This window comes from Rousettus aegyptiacus, unplaced genomic scaffold, assembly GCF_014176215.1.
Source record: "Rousettus aegyptiacus isolate mRouAeg1 unplaced genomic scaffold, mRouAeg1.p scaffold_m13_p_11, whole genome shotgun sequence".
NCBI classification, from domain to species: Eukaryota; Metazoa; Chordata; class Mammalia; order Chiroptera; family Pteropodidae; genus Rousettus; species Rousettus aegyptiacus.
The window spans coordinates 17,004,941-17,032,210 of record NW_023416286.1 but is presented as its reverse complement, the minus strand read 5'-3'; the positions used below and the strand labels follow the sequence as shown (position 1 = coordinate 17,032,210).

The 27,270-nt window shown below is 39.5% G+C and overlaps 1 protein-coding gene across 3 annotated transcripts in view; it reads left to right on the top strand.

Annotated features, from left to right (window-relative positions):
* Positions 1 to 26,862, top strand: part of FAM124A (family with sequence similarity 124 member A) — a 68,203-nt gene extending 41,341 nt beyond the window's left edge. For 2 of the 3 annotated variants that reach the window (XM_016143078.2, XM_016143079.2), the window contains one exon: positions 21,094 to 26,862. In XM_016143078.2, the coding sequence (XP_015998564.2) occupies positions 21,094 to 21,900 (807 nt within the window). In that variant the 3' untranslated portion in view covers positions 21,901 to 26,862. Of the gene's footprint in view, positions 1 to 12,099; positions 14,018 to 21,093 lie in introns of those variants that run through there. The other variant, XM_036228529.1, reaches the window with a different exon arrangement.
* Positions 26,863 to 27,270: the final 408 nt, after the last annotated feature.

Below are 27,270 nucleotides of genomic sequence, written 5' to 3'. Positions count from 1 at the left end.
AACAATTGTTTTTTTCCTTGTGATGAGAACTCAAGGAAATGGTGAGATTTCCCTTTTTATGGCTGAATAACATTCCGCTGTATATATAGACCACAACTTCTTTATTCATTCATCTGTTGATGGACATTTAGGTTGTTTCCATGTTTGGGCTATTGTAAATAATGCTGTTATGTACGTTGAAGTACAGATACCCCTTCAACATAGTGTTTTCGTTTCATTCGGACATAAACCTACAAATTGAGTTGCTGGATCATATGGTAGTTTTGCTATTAATTTTTTTAAGGAAGCTTCATATTCTTTTTCATGATAGCTGTACCAATTTATATTCCCACCAACAGTGGTCAAGGGTTCCCTTTTCTCTACATCTTCACCAGCATTTGGTATCTCTTATCTTTTTGATGATAGCCATTCTAATGGACATGAGGTAATATCACATCATGGTTTTGATTTGCATTTCCCTAATGGTTAGCAATGTTGAGCACCTTTTCGTGTTCCATTTGGCCATTTGTATATCTTCTTTAGAAAAATGTCTATTCAGGGCCTTTGTCTATTTTTAATTGGATTATTTGGTTGTTTTGTGGGTTTTTTGTTTTGTTTTGTTTTTGTTTTTTGTTATTTAGTTGTATGAGTTCTTTATATATTTTACATATTAACCCCTTATCAGATATATGATTTGCAAATATTTTCCCCTTCCATAGGTTCTCTTTTCATTTTCTTATTCATTTCTTTTGCTGTGCAGAAGCTTTTGGGTTTGACGTAGTCTCTCTTGTTTGTAGGCTTTATTTCTGGTGTCAAATCAAAAAAAAAAAATTATTGCTAAGACCCATGTCAAGGAGCTTTTTCCTGTTTTCTTCTAGGATTTTTATTACTTCCAGTCTTACTTTTAAGTCTTTAATCCATTTTGAGTTAATTTTTGTGAGTGGTGTAAGTAGAGGCTATAATTTCATTCTTTTAAAGTGTGAGTATTCAATTTTCCCAGCACCATTTATTGAAGTGACTATATTTTTTCCATTGAGAACTCTTGGCTTCCTTGTCAAATGACCAGATATGTATGGATTTATGTCTGGGTTCTCAAGTTTGTTCCTTTGGTCTGTGTGTCTTTTTTTATGTCAATACCATATAGCTTGAAATTAGAAAATGTGATACCTGACACTTTGTTCTTTCTCCAGATTGCTTTGGCTATATGGGGTCTTTTGTAGTTCCATACAAATTTTAGAATTCTTTGTTCTATTTCTATGAAAAATACCATTGGAATTTTAGTAGAGGTTGCATTGAATTTGTAGATTGGTTTGGGCAGTATGGACATTTTAACAATTTTAATTCTTCCACTCCAATAGCAAGAATACCTTTCCATTTATTTGTACCTTATATTTCTTTCAGTGTATAGGTATTTCACCCCCTTGGTTAAATTCATCCCTAGTTATTTTATTATTTTTGATGCAATTATAAATGAGATTTTTTTTAAAAAAATTTCTTTTTCTCATAGTTTTTTATTAGTGTATAGAAGTGCAACAGATTTTTACACATTGACTTTTGTATCCTATAACTTTACTGAATTTATTAATTCTAATTTTTTTCAGTGAAGTCTTTAGAGTTTTCTATGTATAATATATCATCTGCAAATAGTAACTGTTTTAATTTTTGATTTGGATGCCTTTTATTTCTTTTTCTTATCCAATTATTTGGCTAGGACTTCCATACTGTGTTGAATGAAAGTGGTGAGAGTCAGCATCTTTGGCTTGTTTCTAATACTAAAGAAAAAGCTTTAAGCTTTTTGCCAGTAAGTATAATGTTAGCCGTTGGCTTGTCATTTATGGCCTTTATGTTGTCGAGGTATGTTCCCTCTATACTCACCTTATTGAAAGTTTTTGTCAAAAATGGATGCTGAATTTTGTCAAATGCATTTTTTGCATGTATCGAAATGACCATATGATTTTTATTCTTCATTATGTTAATGAAGTGGTATATCACACTAATTGATGCTGAATCAAACTTGAATTCCTGGAATAAATTCCACGTAAACATGGTATATGATCCTTTTAATGTTTATTTAATTCAGTCTGCTAATATTTTGTTGAAGATTTTTCCATCTGTGTTCACGAGGGATATTGACCTGTAGTTTTTTTTCTTGTGTTGTCCTTGTCTGGTTTTGGTATCATATTAATGCTGGACTGGAAAAATGAGTTTAGAAGTATTCCTTCCTCTTCTGTTTTTTGGAATAGTTTTAAAAGGATTGGAATTAATTCTTCCTTAAATGTTTGGTAGAAATCACCAGTGAAGCTACCTAGTTCTGTACTTTGTTGGGAAGTTTTTGGTTACTAATTCAATCTTACTTATAATTGATCTGTTCAGATTTTCTATTTCTAAGAATTTATCCATTTCTTCTTGGTCGTTCAAGTTGTTGTCATATAATTTTTCATAGTAGTTTCTTATGATCTTTTATATTTCTGTGGTGTCAGTTGTAATATCTCTTTCATTTCTGATTTTATTTATTTGAGTCCCCTTTCTTTTTTTCTGGGTAGGTCTCACTAAAGGTTGTCAATTTTATCTTTAAAAAACTTTTTTCCACTGATCATTTCTATTATCTTTTTAGTCGATCATTTATTTGTGATGTGATCTTAGTTATTTCCTCTCTTTTGCTAATTTTGGGCTTTATTTTTTCTTGGTTTTCTACTTCCTTGAGGTGTAAAGTGAGGTTGTTTATTTGTGATCTTTCTTATTTCTTGATATAAGCATTTTATCACTATGAACTTCTCTTCAGGAATTGCTTTTGCTCCATCTCATAAGTTTTGATTTTTGTATTTCCATTTTTATTTGTATCAAAGTTATTTTTACTTCTTTTTTTCATTTATTCTTAGACCAATTGGTTTTTCAGTAGTATGTTATTTAACCCATTTCTCATTAAAGGAAAAAAAAAACATGCGGCTCACTGCCAGCATTAATTTTAATAAACACACTCTTCGAGGCTGAAACAAATATGACTGGTTTTCAATGTGAAAATAAAATATAAAAACTGTTCTTGGAGTTATTTCTAAACAGAACTTGTCTCTAATCCTAATGTATACATAAATTGAATTCATCAAGTGAATCTTTAGCTAACGACTGAGAACAATGTTAACATCACTTGTAGGAATGCTATGTTTTCTAGGATTTAAAATTTTCAGCAATCGAGAATGGAAATATCACTAAGAACAGAATGCTATAAATAGAATGATGTCATTTGTTTCCAAAGACTGTCGATATACTAGATAGTCTAAATGTGAAAATAATAAGAAAAGCAAGGTATTTCAAAAGGCAAACTTTGGCCGTAAGGTTAGGACTGTAATCCACTAGTTATTTTGTAGTCAACACTTTCAGCCACAAGTGCTACCAGTGAGTATTCTTGGGGCAAACTTGAAATAGGTTCATCTCTACATGTTTGTGAATTGTTCAGTTTTCTTCTTGAAATTGAGTTCTAGCTTTATGCCATTGTGGTTGGAATAGATGGTTGATATGATTTCAATCTTCTTAAATTTATTAAGATTTCATTTTGTGGTCTAACATATGATCTATGCTGGAGAATGTTTCATGTGTGATTGACAATATGTGTACAATTTTGAAAATTCCAAAATATGCATCATTTTAGTCTGATCTCAAGGTATTGCTTATCTGAAATAGCTGTTGTAAGAAATTACGAATGAATTTTCTCCCTTGGACCTCAAAAGAGAAGGATATCTTCCCAAAATTGAGAAGCAAAGAAAATATTGAAAACTGCAAGGCTGAAATCACACCTAATCATTAGGCTATTGGCTACCGATTCATTTTCTTCAAATTTCCAGAAAATTGGGTTTCACTTAGCTTTCATATGAATAACATTTTTTCAGTGTTCTCCATTTCTGATTCAAAAGACATTCAAATACCATAAATGAGAAATGTATTTTTAGTTGTTTGAGAAAAAGCCTAACGTTGAACCATCCAAGCAATCGTCTGAAGTATAAGGGTTAAGATGCCCTTCTGGTGATGCTCAGCACCGGTCATCTCCACGTTGTAGCCAAGTAAGAGATTCTCTTCCCAGTCACACAGGTATAACTGAAGCACCATGTTAGAATAACCCAATCCTGCCTCCCAGAAGTAGTTGATGTAGCTAGACTATCTGTGCACTGATGTCATTTTGGCATTGAGGAACTGGCATTGATTGAGAAAGAAAAATTAGTCTCCCTCTAGATGACTGAAGCTTTACCAGGGAAAGCTTAGGAGTGGTCAGCAGCTGAGTTTTCCACCACATAGAGAAAACCACCCTGCCATGAGAGAGAAGAATATTTCTGTGCACAAGAAAAGCCAGATAAAGAAGGGGCCTTATTACATATGAATCCTTAGCTCTGCTTATTCCAGTGGTTCACTGCACTTCTGCAGTTGTGTCTCCTTGGTATTCTTATATTAAATCTCTCTCTTTTTAATAGTGTGAGATGAGTTTCTTTTCTTGACAATCAAAAGAGTAATACATTCAGTCTTACAGGACAAAATTCTATTTTGATTGCCATCTTTTGAAAAGGCTAGAGAAAGGATTTGTGAAAAGAATGGAAGAAATAGTAAATAAAAACAAGGAGGAAGTTTCCAGGGCTCGGGCATGCCATATTGTAGGGCCCTGGAAGCCAGTACATGAAATTGCTTTCTAAGATCCCCTTAACTCTAATGAATTTGATAGTTGAGTTATGAGCAGTTTGGCACCTCTCTTTCCTGAGTCTACCTCTCTTTTCAGTTGCCCAGCTGCTTTGTGATCACTTCTTTAATACCAGATTCGCATGGGACATTTCAAGTAGCTGGGTCTACCAGGCTCAACCACCTCCTCCCTTCTATGAACCCAAGAATATCTGCTTATCAGAGGACTTCAGAGGCATTAAAGCTTTGAGAGCTTCAGAATCCAATGAGGTAACATGTCACTATCTTAAGAGAAACAAAAACATGCAGAGCTAACGAAGCAGTGATGGAAGTTAATCACCATCTGTATAAGTCCGTTAGTAGAGAGGAATTAGATAACGGTTTGACTTAAATCCAGGAAGATGGACCATGTGAACAACGCCTTTAAATTCTGGAATCCGTACTATAGCAACCACCAAAGAGGACCCTACTTGTCCCTCCTTGCTGGGACACTTCGTAGCCATGTGTAACCTCAGTCAGTTAGAAAAACAACCCCAAATTGTTTGGAATAACATAGTCATCTTTTTAGTGGATATTTATGTTTTGATCCCAGAAAAAAATTAGAATTAAGTAGAGAAATAATAAACAAGACCTATAATACTAAAATTTTTGTGTGAGGTTCAGAAATAATTTGTTCATTTTTGGGTGAGTTCAGGACCTGTGGAACAATTTTGGGGCCTCACTCTCATTCAGTGGTGTTCTGAGAGAGGTCCTCTTTACTCAGGGCTCTCCCAGATCCCATGGAAATATGGATCTCGCCCATCCCTCAATGGTCTTCTGCAACTCTTGAGTGAGCCCAACTCAAAGCAGTGACCCCAGACTCATATTCGTCCTCCAGCCCTGATAACACAACAGGTTAAAGTGATAATTTTTCAGGCAAATGGCCAACTGAATAGATGTCAGATTGTTGCTGTATCTGAAAATGTAAGCCTGAAATGACTCACCCATTACAACATATGATGATATATTGCATTCTATCTTATCTTCAGTGAAAATGCTTACTTAATTGACATATTCATCACACACCTATCAAGTTGTCCTGTCTTTAGGTCCTTCTGTTTCTGCATCTGTGTCTTGAATAGTAAGCACTACAAAGACAAGATTTTTTAAAATGTAATATTTTTACTTTCTTGTCAATTACCCAAAAAAGCCCACACACAATTCTGGCCAGGAGAGCACCTAAGGACATAATAAGTAGCAGTAGTAAGGTCTTGACACATTCTTGGCATGCTGACTAACGCACAAACTTTGAGGTGCTACCCTAAATTCTGTTTGCTAAGTAGAGGCATTGTTAGAATGAGACTATTCTCAACGGTCAGCATTTTCCCCAGCGAGGCTGATTTATGAAGATTAGATCCATCTTTGCTCTTTAGAATCTAGTGGCAGTGACGTGCATGGAGATTTTATTCAGCCTGGGTTTTTGTTCTGTGAGGCAGTTAGTTGATCTCTTCTGATGTAAGCAGCCTTGTTTCTGGCACAAGCATTACAAATATATCCAATAATTTTCTGTTTTAAGTGAGTTAGCAGATAATACTGCAAGAGGAAATTTATGTAAGCCATAGCAATGGTTGGAACTATTGAGAATTCAAAGCTAAAAAAACAAGTTTTGTTATTAAAACAGATTCGCAGATAAGAACAAAGTGAAAATTTATTGATAGAGGAACATGGGACTGGAAACTCATTTTTCGGAATTTCCATTATCCATATCATTTTCCAGATGAAGGTTAATTGAGAGGGCAAGTTCAGTGTACTTTAGCCAAAATAATTGTATAAAATGGGAAAAAGTGAATGCTGATCTGATTAACACAGTGAGGGGAAGACAGAGAAAAGAATATTCCTGTGTGCTGGTTCTGCCTCTCCCACTAGCTTCCTCAGTCCAGATTATACAAGGCACTCTTCTGAGTCTCGGTTCTCAGTTTCTCAGAATCACGGATATTTGGAACTGGAAGTTTGCAAGAGTTTACTTCACAGAGAGTAGGAAAGAGGGTTTTTAAATTTTTGAAGAGTTCATAGTTATGAAAAAATATACTATCTAGTCATTTAAAGTATTACTTTCAGTAGTAATAAAAATAGGTGCTCAAGAGAAATAAAGCCTAGGCACAAGGGCAAATCAGGAAGCTGGCCTAAAACAGCTGCCCCTGTCTTGGATGCCCATTGATATCACCTGGGAAGCTTTTCAGCTGATGCCTGGGACCCATCCCAGAGACCGTTTCAATTGCTCTGGAGTGGGCTAGTTTTCAAAGCTTCCCAGGTGATTCTTATGTGCAGCCAGGATTGCAAACTACTGGCCTACATAAGATACTAATTATCTCATTTCTGCTCCTCTCAGCATGATTTCATGACAGCCTCAGTCTTGAGGACTCTGTCAATGTCTGTTCTGGCAAATGCTTGTATTCACTGACCCTGATGACAGTGTTGGGGCTGAAGTTGAGGGCAGCAGGAAGGAATGTGATGGCTGGCAGTAGTCTGGCAGTTCTGTAACTTTGGACAAATCCACTGGAAGGTTTTGAAGGTGTTTCGTAGACCTGACTCATCAATGTTGCCTCATGTTATGTAGGTTCCTTTTTTGATATAAGCAACTAGCTCAGCCTTGTAATAGCGCTGCCTTTGAGTTTTGATAATCCACTTATTTTATTTATGTCTGACAGTAGTGATGGTGCCCACTTATCCCTGAATTAGTGGTTGGAGTACACCTGAAAAACAAGGTGATAAATACCTCACACTCGAAGTTCAGAGGCACTCCAACAATTTTCCTCTTCGAAGCATGCTGGGTAGCCCAGTTCATCAGAATCAGAGCTCCACCCACCCCCACCTCCATATAAGAGGACTTGGGGCAGGCACATCGGGTCAACAGATTATCTTTGGGAAAATACATCCCTTCGGCTTCCTACAAGGTCGAGGGTCCCCAGACCATACACTTTTCCTGCTCTCATGAACTAGGGAACTAGTGATTGTCTTGTCTTTATCATTCTGAGCTGCTAAAACCAAGACTTGCTGCATCAGGCTCGGTGTCGCCAGGGTCCTGAGGAAGGGGCAGGAGGGAGATGGCAGAGCTGAAAGGGAGGTGGGGCAGAGTCACATGCACAGCGCTTATACCTAGGCGAGGGGGTGGTAAAATTGGAAAATTGGTTTAAAAGTTTGTATAAAAAGCAGTCGACAGGAGTCAAAAGACCGAAAACCATATCTGGCCTGCCATGTATGTAAACTTTTGTAAAGAAAGTTTTCTTGAATCACACACACAGAGTAGTTAAACTCCTAGATCAGCCACCTATTCCTTATCTTATCAGAAGACTGAGGCTTGTTCTCTAGAAAGGTGGGTGACCTAGAAGTGAGGATGTGAAGCACAATCAAGGCTGGGAGTGCTACCTTGAACCCAGGAAGAGGCGCAATTCTGGATCCTCAGCAGTGTTCCCACCAGCCCAACACTCTCCGCGACTGACTTCAAGAACGTGGGCTGCCTTGTTTCTAACACCTGCCCAGGGCCTGAGGGAATGAGGGAGACTGGGGGGAACTGAGGCTAGACTAACACACCAGACAGGGCAGATATAGAACACTTCTGTCACTGTAGAAAGTTCTATTTAACAGTGCTGCTCTAAGAAATGAGACTCAAGTAAGAGCAGAACCTTTTTTTTCCCCCATTGTAAGCTTTGTGAAACTACTTTGTTTTTAAAACTGTCCACTTACCAGTTTATAAAAATAAAAAATTATTTAAAAAATGATGAGGAGGCATTCCCATAGAATTTTGACACCTGAATTTATGTAAGGGCATTATGTTTCCATAATACAAAAGGTTAGCAGTGGTTCTCAAGTGGGGACTTTTTTTTCACCCCTCCCATGCCTGGGAACATTTGGCAATGTCTGGAGACATTTTTGGTGGTCACGATATGGGGGGAAGGGTGGGGTGCTACTGGCATCTAGTGAGTAGAGAGCAGAGATGCTGCTAAACATCCTACAATGCACAACAAAGAACCATGCAGCCCAAAATGTCAATTGTGCCAAGGTACAATTAAATTAAATCTCTAAGTTTTCAATCAGGCTCCTAAATTGTGTGTGTATGTGTCTGTGTGTGTGTGTGTGTGTGTGTTTAAATGAATAATCTTGTGATCTGCAGTATGGTAATCGGCTAAAGTTCAATGCCACAGGCTAGCATTATACCCTCTGGGCACTAGAAAACTAAAAGGAAGAATGGAAGGAATTATCTGTATAATTCGAACCAAAAATATCTTTTCTCTTGATTATGCTCAAATAAAGGAAAATGAGATTTTTTTAATTATTACTTTTTTATTGAGATATAATTGACATATTGTATAAATCACAGGTATGCAACATGTTGTTTTGATAACGTGTGCATATATTGCAGTATGACTACTATAGTAGCACTAGCAAACGCCTTTATCATGTCACATAAATATCATTTCCTTTTTGTGTTGAGAACAGTTAATACCTTCTCTCTTAGAAACTCAGAAATTTCTAATAAGCATTATTAATTATAATATTATGTTGTTGTGCATCAGAGCTCCAGAACTTATTTATCTACTAGTTACAAGTTTGTACCCCTACTGTTATTGCATTGCTATTTCCTTCTTCAGATCTTTTAATAATTGTTTACTATTTTCAGGTGTCCCAATATTGGGTTTGTGTATGTTTACAATTTTTATATTCTCCTGATGAATGGACTTCTTTATTATTATATAATTTTCTTTATTTCTCTTTGCTTTCCATTTGCTTTAAGTATCTTTTTCCATCCATTCACATTCAGCCTGTGAGTATCCTTAATGCTTCGGTTAGTCTCTTGTAGGCAACATATAGATGGGCCATGTTTTATCCAGTCAGTCTGTGTCTTTTAATTGGAAAAATTAACCCATTTACATTTAAAGTAATTGTTGATAGCTGAGGGCTTAACTATCTTCACCTTGCTAATTGCTTTCTGATTGTTTTATAGTTCTTTAGTTTCTTTTTTCTTTTCTTGATGTTTTTCTTTGTAGTTGATAATTTTTTGTAGTGGTTTGCTTTGCTTTTTTTCCCTTCATCATTTGTGAATCTATTATAAATTTTTAGTCTGTGGTTACCTAGAGGCTTTCATACTACATCTTATAACCATCTATTTTAAGCTAAAAACAATTTAATTTCGGCTGCATAAGAAAGTTCTACCCATTTATCTGCCTGCCCCCATAATTTACATTGATATCTCAAATGATCTTTTTATATTGTGTCATTAACATAGTTACAGCTAATTATTTCCCACACTTGTCTCTTGACCTATATGCTAAATTTCAAAATGATTTACATACCACATTTGCAGTATTTGGGTATTTTGAATTTGACTATTTATTCACCTTTACCAGTGAATTTTAAACTTTAATAGGTTTTAATATTACTAATTAGCAACTTTTTGTTTCAACTTGAAGAACTTCCTTCAAGGATTTCTTGTAGGGTAGGCCTAATGGTGATAAATTCCATCAGCTTTTATCTGGATATCTCTCTATTATTTCTGAATGGCAGCTTTGCTGGGTAGAATATTCTTGGATTAGTTGTGTTTTTTTTTTCCTTTGAATATATCTTCCCATTCTCTCCTGGCCTGCAAGGTTTCTGCTGAGAAACCTGTGGAAAGCCGTATCAGGATTCCCTTGTATATGATGACTCTGTTCTCTCTTGCTGCTCTCAAGATCTTCTCTTTGTCTTTGATTTTTGAAAGATTGATTATGATGTGTCTCAGTTGATATTTCTTTGGGTTGAAGCTGTTTGGGGATTTTTTGAGTTTCCTTTACTTGGATGGCCATTCTCTCCCCAGATTTGGGAAGTTTTCAACCATTATTTCTTTAAATTAGACTTATGTTTCTTTCTTCTTCTTTTCTCCTTTTGAGACTCCCTAAATGAAGATATTGTTTCTTTTAAACATATTTTACAATAAGTTGGCTTACCTCTTTTTCATTCTAATTTCAAAAATGGAATTCTTGCTTAAGTCATTGCTAATTATTTGTTAGCTATTTCTAATCTGTTTATTGAATTAAAGGAAGGAATATGTCTCTTTCGAAATGCCTTAAATCAGTCATAATCAACTTCCTGTGGTCCTTCGTTAATATAAACATCAATGCAGTCTACTTCTGTGTTTTATAGCCAATGGGTATTTCATAAATCATACTGAAAAATAAATATTCAGAGAAAAAATGCAGAACTTATACAAGAAAGTATCAATCTCACTGTTAAATGTAAATATATAGTAAAGTTTAGACTAACCTAATGTTGTAAAGGATCTGAGTTAATCACTTATAAAGTTAGCATGGAGGTTAAAAGATAAAAGTAGTAGAAAGAATTATAGCTACCATAATTTGTTAATAAGTACACAAGATAAAAAGATGTAAATTTTGACATCAAAAACAAAAAACATGGGCAAGTGTAAAAATATAGATTGTTAAAAATATAAGTTGTTTTTTGTAAGCCTCATCATCCCCCAAAGCAAAAACCTATAGCATATACACAAAAGAGAAAGAAATATAAGCATACCATTGTCAACCAAAGGTTATCTTCATCAATTTAATGCCAATGAGAATCCCTAGTTTGGGGTGCGGTAAAGGAGGAGAGCTCAGGTGTGAAACAGTATGCCTTTAGAACAGCACAGCTGTGAGAGCTCAATAGTGATATAGGTCAATTATGATACGGCACAGCTGTGGAACAGCATGGCTGTTAGGCAGCCAGGCGAGGCAGCCCAGGTGTTACTGCTTCACTCTGCTCCAGTGTTACAGCTCCTGCCAGGGAAATGCAACCTTCAGTGGAAACTGAAGGCATGCTCCACCAAGACAGAGGTGAATCTGCCTTCCATAGATAAGAGTGCCTGTCTCCATTCCTTGATTGGCCTGTTTTAACAAGTACTCTAAATCCTCACAAAAAAGCACTAGCCCAAAATAAGTGTCCTGATTGGTCAGAATGGAGCCACTGATAGGCCCGTGAAGATGCAAATGAGGATATGGCTGCACTACCTTGACTGGCTGAGTCAGGTCTTCAGCCTACTGATTGACTTACAAGCCTAGGAGTTCCTTTATAAGGGTTGGCTCAGACATCAGAAGGCAGGCAACTCAGTGCGGGCTTTTCCTGAAGTTCAGAGAGCATGAGAGGCCGCTGTTTAGCAATGACTACTAGACTCTGTTTATAAATTTGAGCCCAGTTAGCCACCACAAGTCCTTTTTAATAGGCACATTCATTCTTGGAGTTGACACCACTGTAGGATATCGTCAAGTCACAGAGAAAGAAAGCAAGAGAAGAAGGAGCAAAGGAATTACAAAAAAAAAAAAAAAAAAAAGCCAGAAAACAATTAACAAAATGGCAGTAAGTAGTTACCTATCAAAGTACTCTAAAAGGAATAATTTTCCAATCCAAAGATATAGAGTGGCTAAACGAATTTTTTTTTTTTTTTTTAAAAAAAAGGATGCATATATATGCTGCCTGCAAGTTACTTTGAATGCAAGGACAAACACAGACTGAAAGTGAAGAGATGGAAAAACAAATGTCATGCAAATACAAACTAAAAGAAAGCTGGAGTATCCTTACTTAGACAAATCGACTAAGAAAAAGACTAATAAGAGACAAAAAAAAAGAGGTCATTTTTTAATGATGAAGAGGTCAATACAACAGAGAATATAAGATTTGAAAATAGTTATACATCCACATAGGAGCATCTAAATTTATAAAACAAATATCAACAGACCTAAAGAGAGAACTATACAACAATGCAATATTAAATGAGGAGTTTAATACTCCACTTTTAACAATGGAGAGATCATCCAAATAGAAAATCAATAAGGAACTATTGGCTTTAAGTGGCAAGTTAGACCTGAGGACTTAACAGATATATACAAAATATTTTATCTAAATACAACAGAATACACATTCATCTCAAGTGCATGTGGAATATTCTCCAGGATTAGTCATATGTTAAGCCATAAAACAGGTTTTAATAAATTTAAAATTGAAATTATATGAAGCATCTTTTCCAACCAAAATGGTATAAAACCAGAAGTCGATTCCAAGAAAAAAAACTGAAAAATTAAACAACTCACTACTGAAAAAACAATAGGTCAAAGATGGACTTAAAAGAGAAATTTAAAAAAAAAAATACCTCGAGACATGAAAATGGAAATACGACATAACAAAACTTGTAGGATACAGCAAAAGCAGTTCTAAGAGGTAAGTTTATGCCTACTTAAAGAAACAAGAAAAATCTCAAATAAACAATCTAACCCTTAACTTTACACCTCAACACACTAGAAGAAGAAGAAATGAGCCAAAATTTAGTAGAAAGACAGAGATAACAAAGATCCAAGCAGAAATAAATGAAAGAGAGACAAAAGAGACACAAAGATCGATGAATATATTCTTCGAAATATACACAAAATTGACAAACACTTAAGTAGACTCGCCAAGAAAAAGAGAAGACTCAAATAAATAACCAGAAATGAAAAAGAAGACATTAAAATATTTACCACAGAAATACAATCGATCATAAGAGACAACAGTGAACAACCATATACCATCATATACCAACAAATTGGACAATCTAGAGGAAACGAATAAATTCCTAGAAATATACAACTCTGCCAAGACTGAATCATGAAAAAATAGAAAATCTGAGCAGACCAATTGTTAGTAAGGAGATTGAATCAATAATCAAAAACTTCCCAGCAAACAGAAGTCCAGACCAGATGACTTCAGTGGTGAATTCTACCAAACATTTAAGGAAAAATTAATGCCAATCCTTCTCAAACTCTACCAAAAAAATAGAAGAGGAGGGAACACTTCCAAACTTATTTTACCAAACCAACACTACCCTGGAACCAAACACAGACAAGGTAACCACAAGAAAGGAAAATGACAGGTCAATATCCCTGATGAATATAGATGCAAAAATCCTCGACAAAATAATAGCAATATGATTCAGCAGTACATGAAAAGGATTATACACCGTGATCAAGTAGGATTTATTCCAGGGATACAAGAATAGTTCTTTACTCACAAATCAATCAATATTATACATGACATTATCAAAATAAACAATGAAAATCATATAGTGATCTCAATAGGTACAGGAAAAGCATTTGACAAGATTCAACATTTATTTATGAAAAAAAAAACTCTCACATCCTGGATATAGAGGGAATGTACACTAACATAGTAAAGCCCATATATGACAAGCCCACAGCTAACATAATATTTAATGGTGACAAACGGAAATCTTTTTTTTTTTTTAAGATCAGAAAAAGACAAGGATTTGGACTCTAACCACTTTTACTCAATGTAGTATTACAACTCCTAGCCAGAGCCATTAGGCAAAGAAAAGAAAAGAAAAAAGAGAAGAGGAGAAAAGAGAAGAGAAGAGAAGAGAAGAGAAGAGAAGAGAAGAGAAGAGAAGAGAAGAGAAGAGAAGAGAGAAAAGAGAAGAGAAGAGAGAAAAGAGAAGAGAAGAGAAGAGAAGAGAGAAAAGAGAAGAGAAGAGAAGAGAGAAAAGAAAAGAAAAGAAAAGAAAAAAGAAAAGAAAAGAAAAAAGAAAAAAAGAAAAGAAAAAAAAGAAAAAGAAGAGAGGAGAGGAGATGAGAAGAGAAGAGAAAGGCGTCTAATTTAAAAGAAGTAAAACATCAGTATTTTCAGATAACATAATTAAATAATGAAAGCCCTAAAGTCTCCACCCCCCAAAAAAGTTACAATAAATAAAAATAAATTCAGTAAAGTTGCAGGATGCAAAATCAGTATATAAAAATCTGTTGTGTGTCTATACACTAAATGAACTATCAGAGAAATTAAGTAAACAATCTCATTTATAATTGTATCAAAAATAAAAAATACCCAGAAATAAATTTAACCAACAAGGTGAAAGACCAGTATACTATAAACTATGAGAAAAAAATTAAATAAGATATAAATGACTGGAAAGGTATTCCATGCTCATGGACTGAAAGAACTAATACTGTTAAAATGTCCATACTACCCAAAGCAATCTACAGATTCAGTGCAATCCCTACCAAAATCTCAATGGCATTTTTCACATAAATAGAACAAATAATTTTAAAATTTGTATGGGATCATAAAAGACCCTGAAGAGCCAAAGACTCTTGAGAAAGAAGAACAAAGCTGGAAGCATCATTCCTCCTGATTTCAAACTATATTACAAGGCTATAGTAATCAAAACAGTACAATATTGGCATAAAAACAGACACAGATCAATAGAACAGAATAGAGAGCCCAGAAATAAACCCAAGCTTATATGGTCAATTAATTTACAACAAAGGAGCCAAGACCGTACAATGGGGAAAAGACAGTCTCTTCACTAACCATCTGAGGAAAACTGGACAACCATATGCAAAAGAATGAAATTGGACCACTATCTTACACCGTACACAAAAATTAACTCAAAATGGATTAAAGACTTAAAAGTAAGACCTGAAACCATAAAACTCTTACAATAAAACACAGCAGTAAGTTCCTTGAGATCAGTCTTGGTGATTTTTTTGGATTTGACACCAAAAGTATAAGCAACAAAAGAAAAAGAAAACAAGTGTGGCTACATAAAATTTAAAAACTTCTGCACAGCAAAGAAAACCATCAGCAATAAAAGATACACCTACCAAATGGGAGAAAATATTTGCAAATCATATATCTGATAAGGGGTTAATATCCAAAACATATAAAGAATTTATATTATTTAATAGCAAAAAAAAAAATCTAATTAAAAAATAGAGAATCTGAATAGATTTTTTTCCACAGACATTCAGATGACCAAGAGGTACATGAAATCATGCTCCACATCACTAATCACCAGGGAAAAGAAGATCTATACAATAATGTGGTACCACCTCACATCTATTGGAATGGCTATTATCAAACAGTCAAGGATATGGAGAAAGCTACCCCTCATGCACTGTTGGTGGGAATTAAATTTGTGCAACCACTATGGAAAACAATGTGAAGTTTTCTCAAAAAATTAAAAATAGAACTACTATATAATCTAACAATTCCACTTCTGGGTGTTTTTATAAAGAAAATGAAAACACTAACTCAAAAGACGTTTGTACCCTTCATATTTATTACAGCATTATTTACGATAGCCAAGACATGGAAGCAACCCAAGTGTCCATCATTGGATGACTGGATAAAGAAAATGTGGTGTGTACATATACAATGTTATTTTATTTAGCCATAAAAAAAAGAAGGCAATCATGCCATTTGTGACAACATGGATGGACCTTGAGGGCATTATGCTAAGTGAAATAAGACAAATACCATATGATTTCACTTATATGTATAATAAAAAAATCTAATTCATAGATACAGAAGGACATATTTGTGATTTGTGGGAGGTGGGAGGAGGCGAAGGTGGCCAAAACATACAAACTTCTTATTATAAAATAAGACCTGGGGATGTAATGTACAGCATTGGTGACTAGTTAATAACATGTTGTATATTAAAAGTTGCTATAAAAATCCTCATTGTAAGAAAAAAAAACTTAACTATATAAGGTAAGAGGTTAACTACACTTATTGTGGCGATCATTCCACAATATATACAAATTACAATTCATTATGTTGTAAACCTGAAACTAATAAAATGTTATATATCTATTATATTGTAATTAAAATTTTTTAATTAACATTTTTAGAGACAGGGTAGTCTTCTTTGTAGATATATGAAAACTACCCAGAGGACAGTGAAAGGACTAGCAAAATGTGATGTTCTTCTTTAGAACAAAAAATCTGATTTCTCATGTGAACCCACTGCCCAATTTCCTTGAGACCGTTCCTAATTTTTATTAGTCCTTGAATTAAAAGATCCATTGCTAGTTCCTTACGTAACAGACAATGCCACACTAGTCAAGGACAGAACAAGAGGAAATGAATGACCTTTCTCAGAAAGAGGAGGAGGGAAGGCAAGAAAGAACTCCCATGAATAATCTGTGAGACTCCATGAATGACCCATGCTACCCTGCCAAGGGTATTAGGGCAGAGTCACAGTCACTAGGGGTTCTATCCATATGCCAGAAAATGAGAGCCTGTTGACACCCATATTCTTGAAAAAGATGCTTTGGCTCACACCTCTTTACTTCGCCAGCTGCAAACTGCCTCTGCTTGAGTTGCATGAGAAATTCATGAGTCTATTAACTGCATTTCAGGTTTTGTTGGTGATTTCAGGGACATACCCAGCTCTCTTTAGCTGGTTGCCTTAAGCAGATTCATTTATGTAATGCTAACTGTTCCTTAGAGAAAGTTCCATAAATAGCAAAGAAGGAAACTACTGGATTCCAGTGAGTCAGCTAGACTGCACTGCTTCATAGAGAAAGGAAGCCGCTCCAAGGTACATTGCTCCTGTCACTTGGAGAAGCTCTGGGGAGCAGCCCCTGAGAACCAAAAGCCATGGAAGCAGGGAGGCTTCCAGGGGAGGCAGGCACAGGGTGTCACTTCACTATAGAAAGGTTCACTGGAGAAGAGTTTCCTGAATCACCTACTCCAATTTATTCTCAGTATTCAGTGTTCCTGGTCAAGTCAGCAAGCAGACGAGAGGCTGGAAAAAGCCACGGTCAGGGTTAGGGCACAGAAAGGAGCTCCGTCCCTTGAATATGCAATTCGTCTTTAGGACAGACAAGACTATTCCCCCTCAGGGCAGAAGTGGAGAACACCACCAGATCTGCTACAGGTGCATCCCGCATCACATTAACCCCTGGCCCAGATAGGGAGCTGGGCACGTGGAGTCTCTGCAGCCACCCTCCTCCAACTCCCTACCCCAAGATTTTGCCATTATCACCAGCCAGCACTGTGCCAGCTGGAATCCCGCCCACCTAGCAGGTACCCCCATGGTACATAGGCAACCTTCCAGTGAAAAACATTGGTGTTCCCTCTCTTCAAAGCAGCAGAATTTAGGGTTTATTTGAACTCCTGTTATGGTAAAAATAAGACAGAGCACAGACAATGAAAATCTGCAAAACCACCAAGTATTCCTCCTCCACCAGTTGTTTCTGATTTTCAGGCACATTTAACACTGCTGTGTCCCTGACAGTGGAAAGACCCAGATGTCCCCTAGCAGGTCACTGCATGAGAACTTTGGCTGTTGGCTTTTTGCTTCTCATGAAGCAATACCCACAGAGGCTTCCTTTTTAAGGCAGATTAAGACTGCACACGTACTCCCCAAGAGCATGCTCCTCACATAAGACTCAGAAGACAGAAGTCACAGTGTGGCGCACACTTACCCAAGACAGAAAATGACATTGAGGCACCCAAGGATTTGGCCCTTGGGAAAAATAAGACATTTTAACTACTAAGTAGTGTCCTTCCTGGAAGCAGCCTCCAGGACTACCTTCTCTAACGAGCCTCATGACATATTTTCTCATTTAGCCAAACTCAAATGATTAGTTTGTCTCTCCAACAGCCACCCAGCTGTGACACATCTCAGGCATGACAGGGCCTTCTGAGGCTGCTCCTTACCCCATCCTGAAGGTGTGACTCTTCATTTATACAGACACTCCTCTTATGTGCCAGGCACTGGGCAGGGTGTGTGCTGAGCAGCCTCTCCCTGGTGGAGCACAGGGCCTTGCAGAGAAGAGAGATCGCTAACCAGAGCAGGACAAAGCAATAATGCCAGAGTCAGAAGGGCTAGGTTGGGAGTCTAGGGGACACTGGAGCACAGAGCAGCAAGTGCTGGTGAGTGGATCATGCCCCATGAGACACCAGCTCAGCTCAGAACCTTTCTCGCCATATTCAGCTAAGTCTCCCAGGCACAAAAAATCTGGAGCTGCTTAAAAAATGTCATCATCATGTCTTGTGGACTATGATCCGTAGAAGAACAATACCTTACCCACTTACAACCTGTACTAAAAGCATTTGCATCATGGTCTTCAATTCAGATCATCAGAAATCTTAATTGCTGCTCTTCTCCTTTAGCCTCTTAAGCCACCCCTAGCAGAACAACTTGGGAACCCCAATATGCTGTGCAGAGCCTGAAGAGCAGGAACAGGATCAGCAGATCATGGGGACAAAACACACCCACATACTCCATGCACAGAATATAGAGACTGGGGATTAAGAGAGGATCAGGAAGGCTGGACAGAGAATCCACAGAAAATCCTGAATACCTGAATCGATGATCGAGAGGAAACACATGTAAGCGACTGAAAGTATGGCTTATTTGTCCCGAATCTTTAAAAGTGAAAGACCACGATGGTATCTTCTAAATGTTCTTTCTACCGCTAGTCTAGCCCTTTCTCCCCCACAAGACCACGCCCCTCCCCATCAATCCTTTCTTCTTCAATCTGCTGCCCCGAATCTGACCATGCCACCGTCTTGCTTTCAAGCCTTCAGGTTTTGAAGTGATGGTCCTTCTACTTGCTTGTGACTCAGGGTCCGCAGTAATGAGACTCCTCTCACTTCTCAGGACTCACCTCCTATTTACGCCTCCAGCCTCTGCTCATGCTGCTTCTGTGCCTGAAAGCCCTTCCACGTTACACCCACTGCCCACCAGCTGGCGAACACCTCTTCCACTTCTAAGATTTCACCCAAGCATGACTTCCCAAGGCAAGCTTTTTCTACCTTTTCCCCAGGCTGCCTCCTCTATAAAATCAATCATTCCCTCTTTTGTGCCCCAACATGTCCCATAAATTGCTACTCACTTTATCATCACGGCTCACTTTGTTACACTTAAAATTTGTGTTATTAATCGTTGGGAACTAAGACCACATCTTATTTAGAATTATCTGTGCTGTGCCCAGCCCTCTGGACCTTTATCACATGAAAGAGCACATAGAAAATGATGATAACATTTACGTGGGTGCAAGAGGCTGCTAATGAAAGAGATTAATATCTTGGCACACCTTTAATAACCCTTTCGAAACTTAAACACACCAATTGAGAAGCTGAAGAATGAGTCAGTCATTCTGTTCACAGGATGAAGAGATATCTGGAATTAGAAAAATAAAGATCTTAGAAATCAACAAAAGGAATGGTCATATTGAAAAAACATAACTAAGACTGATTATGACCCCTGTAGAAGGATAATAAGTATGTGGATTTTTTAAGCACTAGACTCCTTTCCAAACTTGACCTTCCAGCACTGCTTTTCATGCACTTGGACTCTAATGAAGCCAAACTTCTTGCTGCACCCTGCAAGTCCCTCATTCACAGGTCAGGCCCTGTGTTGGCCTCTCTCCAACCAGGCCACCCACAAGAACAGCTGCCCCTCTCGAATGCTCACCCATAAGGCCACCTCCACCAAGACTCCTGCGCTCCCACTTGGTGGGCGTGGTCTGTCCCTCAGCCCTAGGATTGTACCTGTCATCATAATCTCTTGTCTGAGTTATTTCTTTTTGTCTTCTTTTAATGAAATATGTTTCATGTGGTTAACGACTGAGTCCTTCTCATTGTTGTTTCCTCTCCTTTACCTGTAACAAGTATTTGATAAATGTATATTACATTGAACTGAATTACCCAAGTGGCTGTAGGAAATCCAGGTTCCTGCTGACTAAGGAGACAGGCCTGTTTCTTGTCTAGGGAAGAGCCAGCGTTTCAGCCTGCTGGGTGCCAGGAAATATCATATATAATAAACAGCAGTCAGAACCCTTTTTTGTAAACAGAGCCAGACCTGCTATCCCCAAATCCATTATTTGATTGAAACTTTGCATCATAAAGTTGCCATGTAGGCTTGAGCTCCGAGCCAGACCAGGAGAAGAATCTAGGAGAAGCAGACCCAGGCGCGTGCAACAGAAACAGCTTCCTGCTGAGCTGTTGGGGTGGTGGGGAGAACTGGAGGACAGGGGTGAGGCAGGACAGGGGTGAGGCATGCTTGTCCATGCCTTGTGAAGCATCCAAGCATCAGTGGTTCCTAATAGTAAGTAAATATGTGCTAATCTGATAGCCCCTCACTTATTGAGGATTTATCACCCTGAACCATGGGCCAGCCCTAGGATGTGTCTTGATGAGCACACGTGTACTGGAGTCAAGTCTCAGGCTGACCTGATCTGACATTGTCTGTGTGTACCCCATCCTGATAACTTCCATCCTTTCATCAATAAGAACTTTTCCAAACAGTGATGGCTTGGTAAAGAGAAGGAGCCCTTCAATCATTCCTTCTGCATATAATGGGTAATTCTTAGTTCTTTTACCAGCCCTTCATTCTTGTGGCTAATCTGTTGAGCCCCTTGCATGTGTACTTGAAGAAGTGTCATTCTTCTTGTGACAAGGGGCTGCATCTCCTCTAGGTAATTAGTATCACCCCAAGCTCTGCTACCTCATCTTTACTTTAGAGTTTGGAGAATGAAATTTCTGGTAATGCCTTATTGCCATGACATTGCTGGCAGTTTCCAGTTATGAAGAAATGCGTTTCATGATGTGTTTGACAATAAATCCCCTCCCCGGTGACTAACAGGACATGCCCTCTTTCCCCTATAGGCACAAAGGGTGCACAGGAGGTTTCCTAAACCCAGCAGAGTTCACCACTCCTCGGAGCAGCAATCTCACTCCACGCCTTCCCCGAGTGCCACCACACCAAGCGGTACAACGGGCAGCCGCCAGCAGCCCCTGCTGAACAGTCCACATGTGGGGCGCAGCCGGGTGGGCCCCCCTACTGGGCACCAGCAGGAATTTGCCGGACAGGCCAGCAGCGCCCCCTGCCTTCACGGGTCTTTCCAGAGAAGCAAGTCCTTGTTCTGTTTGTCCACAGAAGACCCCTCCCCGGCCTCCTCAGCTGTACCGCAGTGGTTTTCAAACACAGGTGCCCCAGGGCACTGTGCATCGGAGTGGAGGCACAACCACCTCCTCTCCGTTGATGACTTAGACGGGGCCCAGGAGACGGATGTGGACACGGGCCTGCGGCTCTCCTCCTCGGACCTGTCTGTTGTCTCTGCGTACTCTGCACCCAGCAGGTTCTGCAGCGCGTCGGAAACGCCCCTCCCTCCTGGAAGTTGTGGCAGCCACTGGTCCAAGCACAAGAGTCCCAGAGGAGTGCCGCTGTCTGCTCCCAGTGCGGGGACCTCGGAGACCTCCCACGTATCCCTCCCTTTCTTCACTAAAGGGCCTTCCAGCTACTCGGCCACAGCGGTTGCTGTGCCCCCTGCACCTGGTGCCACCTCACTCACAGGGTCACCCCCTGAGCTCCCTGGTGATGCTCCCAATAGCGAGTGGACCGGCAGAGACGTCCCGCCGCCCACAGCACTGGCGGGGCCTGGAGACGACGATGCAGAGGAATTCTACATCTGAACGCCCTCTACTCTGGTTTTTCAGACACACGAGCTCAGGACCCACGGCCCCGCTGGGGTCCAAACACCACCCGTGTTCGCAGCCCAGCTTCCCAGGTGTGTCTGGAACCTAATTGTCTGTTTCACGGGGATCATTAGCACCTTTGCCATGCCACCCACTTTTACCTGAGAGGCAGTATATTTCTAGGGACTCAGAGGGAAAACGCTGGCATTTTTATGCAAATAAATTCTCAACGAACTTGACATAAAATATATTTTCTGAATACTCAGTTCCCTTTGAGATATGCTTGAGTGCACTTACATAACAATTTAAATCCTTCATATAATTATTTGAAATGAAAAGAAAACCTAGTCAGCCAAAGCTGATTTGGCAGTTTTTCATGCTGTGAGGGGAAAACAAAGCCAAAATGTTGAATGTGGGAAAGATACTAAGTGACTTGTATGAGAGATTAGTGCACAATAACAAAATACACAACTTACTGGATTCTCCAGATAGATTTGCATTACCAGGGAACAGTGACCCTAAGAGTTTCCAAGTACTGCATATAGTGAAAAAAGACAGCTTCATGAGACAGCTGTAAACATATTACGGACTACAGTATTACCTCACTTTGATACCACGCAACATCTGAAAATCTGGATTTACACCAAAGTGGCTAATATGCTTCTTAAGAATTTAGCATGAGTAACACACTCTTGGTGCATTTAAAATATGATCTGAGTTCCAAACTAGATTTGCATCCACCTTTCAACAACACATTCACTGTAATAAGTGAAGGGCTACAGAAGACTACTCCACCTGAATTTATTTGGATCACTAAGGAAGAATCGTTCATTGGAGTTACAGAATAATAGGATTTATACATAGTGGTAGATAGTCTTAGGATTCTTCCATTTAAAAACCACAGTCTAAGGGCTGTATATGTTTAATCTATATGAATGACAGGAGCCACATTTTTACTGCTTTCTCCAGTAAATATGCATTGTCACCCTGCCTTTTTCATTTTAAAATAATTGGAACATTTTAACTGGCATTTTGATTGCACAGATTAATAAATGCCCCCTTTTCTCTGAATGGGAGGCTTTACACGAAATGCTGCCCTGAACAAACACTGTTGCATTGCTAAACTTGCATGAGTGCACAGGAGCCTTAATCGAAGCCGGAGCTTTCCCCCGACCTTGGCCCTTCCTACCTGCCTGTCCTCTGCTTCTGTCACAGTGTGAATGGTATTTAAATTTCACATCTCTCCCACTTCAGTAAGTGTATGTTTACAGTTCCAACCTCGGCAATGCCAAGCACGGCCAGGCGGCCAGGCCATCCGGTGTGATGCTGAGCTGCCCCTGTTTGCTGTTTACCTTTGGAGAGGAAGAGCTTGGATTTGCCCTGCTTACTTCCCAATCTGGTGCTTTTTGCCAAAATACTCATGGCCCAATTTCCACCTCTCTGGAAGTGCCCACACCAACCCAGAATCCTTCTCGACATGGCCCTCCCAGCATTTGTTACCAGTCGTCAGACTAGTACTTAAGCCTCATATTTGCCATCCTTGTAATGAGAGTCTTGGATCCTGCCCCAAACATCCTGGATATTCCAGGACTCCAAATTATACTATTCTGCTCCAGTTTAAGTAAATAAAAATATGGTCTCATAATTCTAGACCAGAAATGAGCAAACTTTTTCTGGAAAGGGCTAGATATTAAATATCTTAGGCTTTGCCAGCCAAATGGCCTTATTGCAACTACTCGACACTGCCATTATAGCATGAAAGCAGCCATAGACAATATGTAAATGAGTACGAGTGGCTGAGTTCCAATAAAACTTTATTTATAATAACAGGTGGAGGGCCAGATTTAGTCCAAGAGTTGTAGTTTGCTAATCCTTGTGCTAGACAGGTTGATTTAAGATCCCAGCCCAGTCAGTAACAAAAATCTAGCCCTCTTCTGCCATGGTGCATGAGGCCAAGAAAGTGGGCTGCTCAGATCATGCCAGTGACTGCAGAACCGCAGGGAGCAGAGGAGTGAGAGGCTTCTTTCTGCAGATGTGATTCCTAGAAAGCCACTAGCTATCTACGTCTTTACTAGAATTGTGACAGTCAGTAGCTGATGATGGAAATCAACATGTTAACATTAGGGAGGAGGAGAAAAATAACTTAGAGGTGTTGACCCAGCCTCCCAGGAATGGGGTGTGGGGGAGGTGCAAGCTCAGGGGCAGCAAAGTCAATAAGGCATAAATGAGTAAACCAATTACGAAGTGATGGCTCCTCCTGTCTTCAACCTTAATCAGTACACTAATGTGCCCACATGCACCACTAAGATTGCCTTATAGCCCAACTCTGATGCTCTCTGGTCTCACGCTTTTTCAGTGGCCAACCCTCAGCACAGTCCATTCAATCAAAATGACCCCAAAGGATGTCAACAACACCATTCAAAAGCAGAAAATGCAAGGTGCTCCCAAAACACAAAGAGTGAAGGAAGAGAAACCCACCACAGACCACATTCAGGCCCTCTCCTCTCCTACCCTCCCCTCCTCTCCAGTGCTATGGTCAGAAATGGCAGTCACTCCGTGGAGAAGGAGTCACAGAGACATGACTGGCAGAGCCCCAGCTTTCATTTCTGGTCGTTTTCCTCATCCAGGGGAGTGTCTCCTGACACCCACTGGTGGATCTGACTTTTGGGTTATTATTGTCGTGATGGATGCTGGCATACTGTAGGCACTCAATAAATTTGTCCTATTTTAAAACATTGAGGTCTTCATAAATTATTTCTCTCCTGGATTAGGCTCTGTAATGTAGGAAATCTAAATTAGAGCCCTAGTTTTTTGCCATTTAATGGAACCTGGTTTCTTCTCCTTGGGCTTGCACTTTCTCCAGCTTGCCCCAGAATGGCCATGTTAGGAAGTACCCTGGTCTAGTTCACTTATTTGTCTCTTTTCCAAATAAGACTCCCCAGAGTTCACTGCTCACAGTCCCACGAAGGCCTAGACTAAACACTAACTAGTATCTGCTTTAAAGATCAAACACTTCTCAGGGCCGTCCCTAACTGACCTACTGGGCCCTACAGAATCATCTTGGGTCACTCAATTGGGTCACTTGTGGAAGTGTGCAGTGGGAAACCACCAAAGAAGCTTTTGTGATGGGGGGAGGGCTGACATGTGACTATATAAAATGGGTTACAGTGCTGGATGTGCCTGGAGCCCAGGGGCCAACAGCAGAGGCACAGTCACATGGAAGCCTATTGGACAATACTGTCTAGTGCATTCCAGGTGAGCCCAAATGTTTACCTTTATCAGGAAGCCATTTGAGTTAATGGCTGATGTCTTCAGCCCCAAGTCAATCAGTAGAGATGCAGATAGTTTCCTACTCCCTGCTGGGCTTTTCATAGATGAATGAATTCTCTAGTCCATTGGGTAAGAGGTGCCTGAGTAGACTCAGAATTCCTGGAAGGCATTCTTAAAGCAAATAAAACTAATCGTGGCGAGTATCTCTTTCCCAAACCCACAGAATAGTATCAATGACCAGTTCTGGCCAGTGATCGCAGGACTGAATTTCAGGAGAGCGGTGGGAATAGCTGTGTAGTCTCCTTCCACCCCTCTGCCCAGGCCACCCTCCTCCATGTGCCTGGTCTGGACATAAATGTCTGCTCGCTTGTAAGATTCTACTTCTCCTTAATCTTCTGGAAATATGACTGATCGGGTACTGCAGAGGCTTGAGAAAATAACAAGAGAAGCCAGCATGAATAAAAATGGATTCGTGAAGCATCTTTTGTCACAATTATTATAACAAATAGATTCATGAGGGGTTGAGAACATGAATTTAAAGATTTTTATGTAATTACATTCTTCCAACTTCTGCTGAAGGCCTTTTTCTAATTTGGGGCATAGAGGCCTAGATACAAAATGACTTTAAATGATGTAGTTCATCTGCGTGAATAATGGAGGCAAACATGAATGGCAATGTCAGCACACTTGGGTCTTTCTAACAGCCAGTTTCTATGTTAAAGGTGTGAAAACTATTGTCCAGTTATATGCCCACTATTAGGAGCAACATATTCATTTCAGACAGAAGTCACTAGAATATTTGGTGAAGCTAAAAAGGCCCTTCCCCATGCCCCTATGACACTCTCCTTAAACTCTCCATTTGTGATGAGGGCCCCGCCTGCAGTTGCCTCAGATGGTGCAGAAAAACAAAGCTGCTTCTGACAACGAAGGCGTAGCCCCCAACTGGCCTGGTCTGGCTGGGACTTGTCCCACCGCATTTGAAACCCTGATCTTATAAACTGAGCATCTGAAAGAATGACCTAAGCTGGGCTCCCTTACGTCAGTTCTGCCCAGTCCCCGCTGCATTTTGGACAGGAGCCACTAGATGAGTATGGCACAGTTCACAAGAAATGGCTGCCGAGCATAAACACTTTCAGGCCAAATTGCCTCAGGAAAGACGGCTGTGGGAAAACTTTAGTGCCACCTGGTGGCCGCTGTGCCCCGGAGGGTCGGCAACTGCCCTTTCCATTTGAGAAGACTCCATCCACCTGGATGAATAGGCAGGAGGCCCTTCGCTTCTGATTATTATTCTGCATCTAATTACTTATTTCTACAGGGTATTGTGGCAACTGAAAATATAATGACAAAAGGGAACCCAAATAGAAATAGAAAAGCAGGGCAAAGAAAAAAAGAGTCTATAAATATGCCAACCATAAAGAAAACCTAACTGCTGTGGATGAATTTCCTAGAAGCCAAAGCAGAAAGAGAAACATGAGTAGTTCTGTAGTTTTCCTTCGTGATTAGAGAATCTAGCAACACTGCCTTATTTCATTGTAACTGAAGATGCCGCAATGCCCTTCCCTTCCTCAGTGGAAACCAAGTTTTTCTTAGCACAGTTTTCTAAAATCACTTTCTCACAAGGGGATTGTCACAAGGGGTCTTCTCTATGGGGTTGCTCATTTGGTCCAAGCTGGTAGCTTACTTAATTGTAGGATGAATTTACAAGACCCAGAGAGGTGGACTTGGCCACGCACTTTGGGAGGCACTTTGGATGAGCCTCCCTAGACGCAGTGGGGAGAAGGAAATGTCACCCTCAGCAGAAAGCCTGGAGGCTGGCTTCTTCTCATGGGTCCAATCTGTCTGGCAAGTAGAGGACAGGTGGAAAGGCAGACACCCTACTGGGGAGCCCAGCAGGGGGTAGGAAACTATCTGCATTTCTAGTGATTGACTTGGGGCCATGAACTCGAATGCCTTCCTGATAAAGGTAAACATTTGGTCTCACCTGGAATGCACTAGAAGAGGTTCTAGCCTGCGTGGATGAAGAGCCCAATCTCTTGGCTCCTTCTGCATCCTCATTCACGCTCTGCTGTTGCCAAGTCAACCCTAATTCTCTAACCT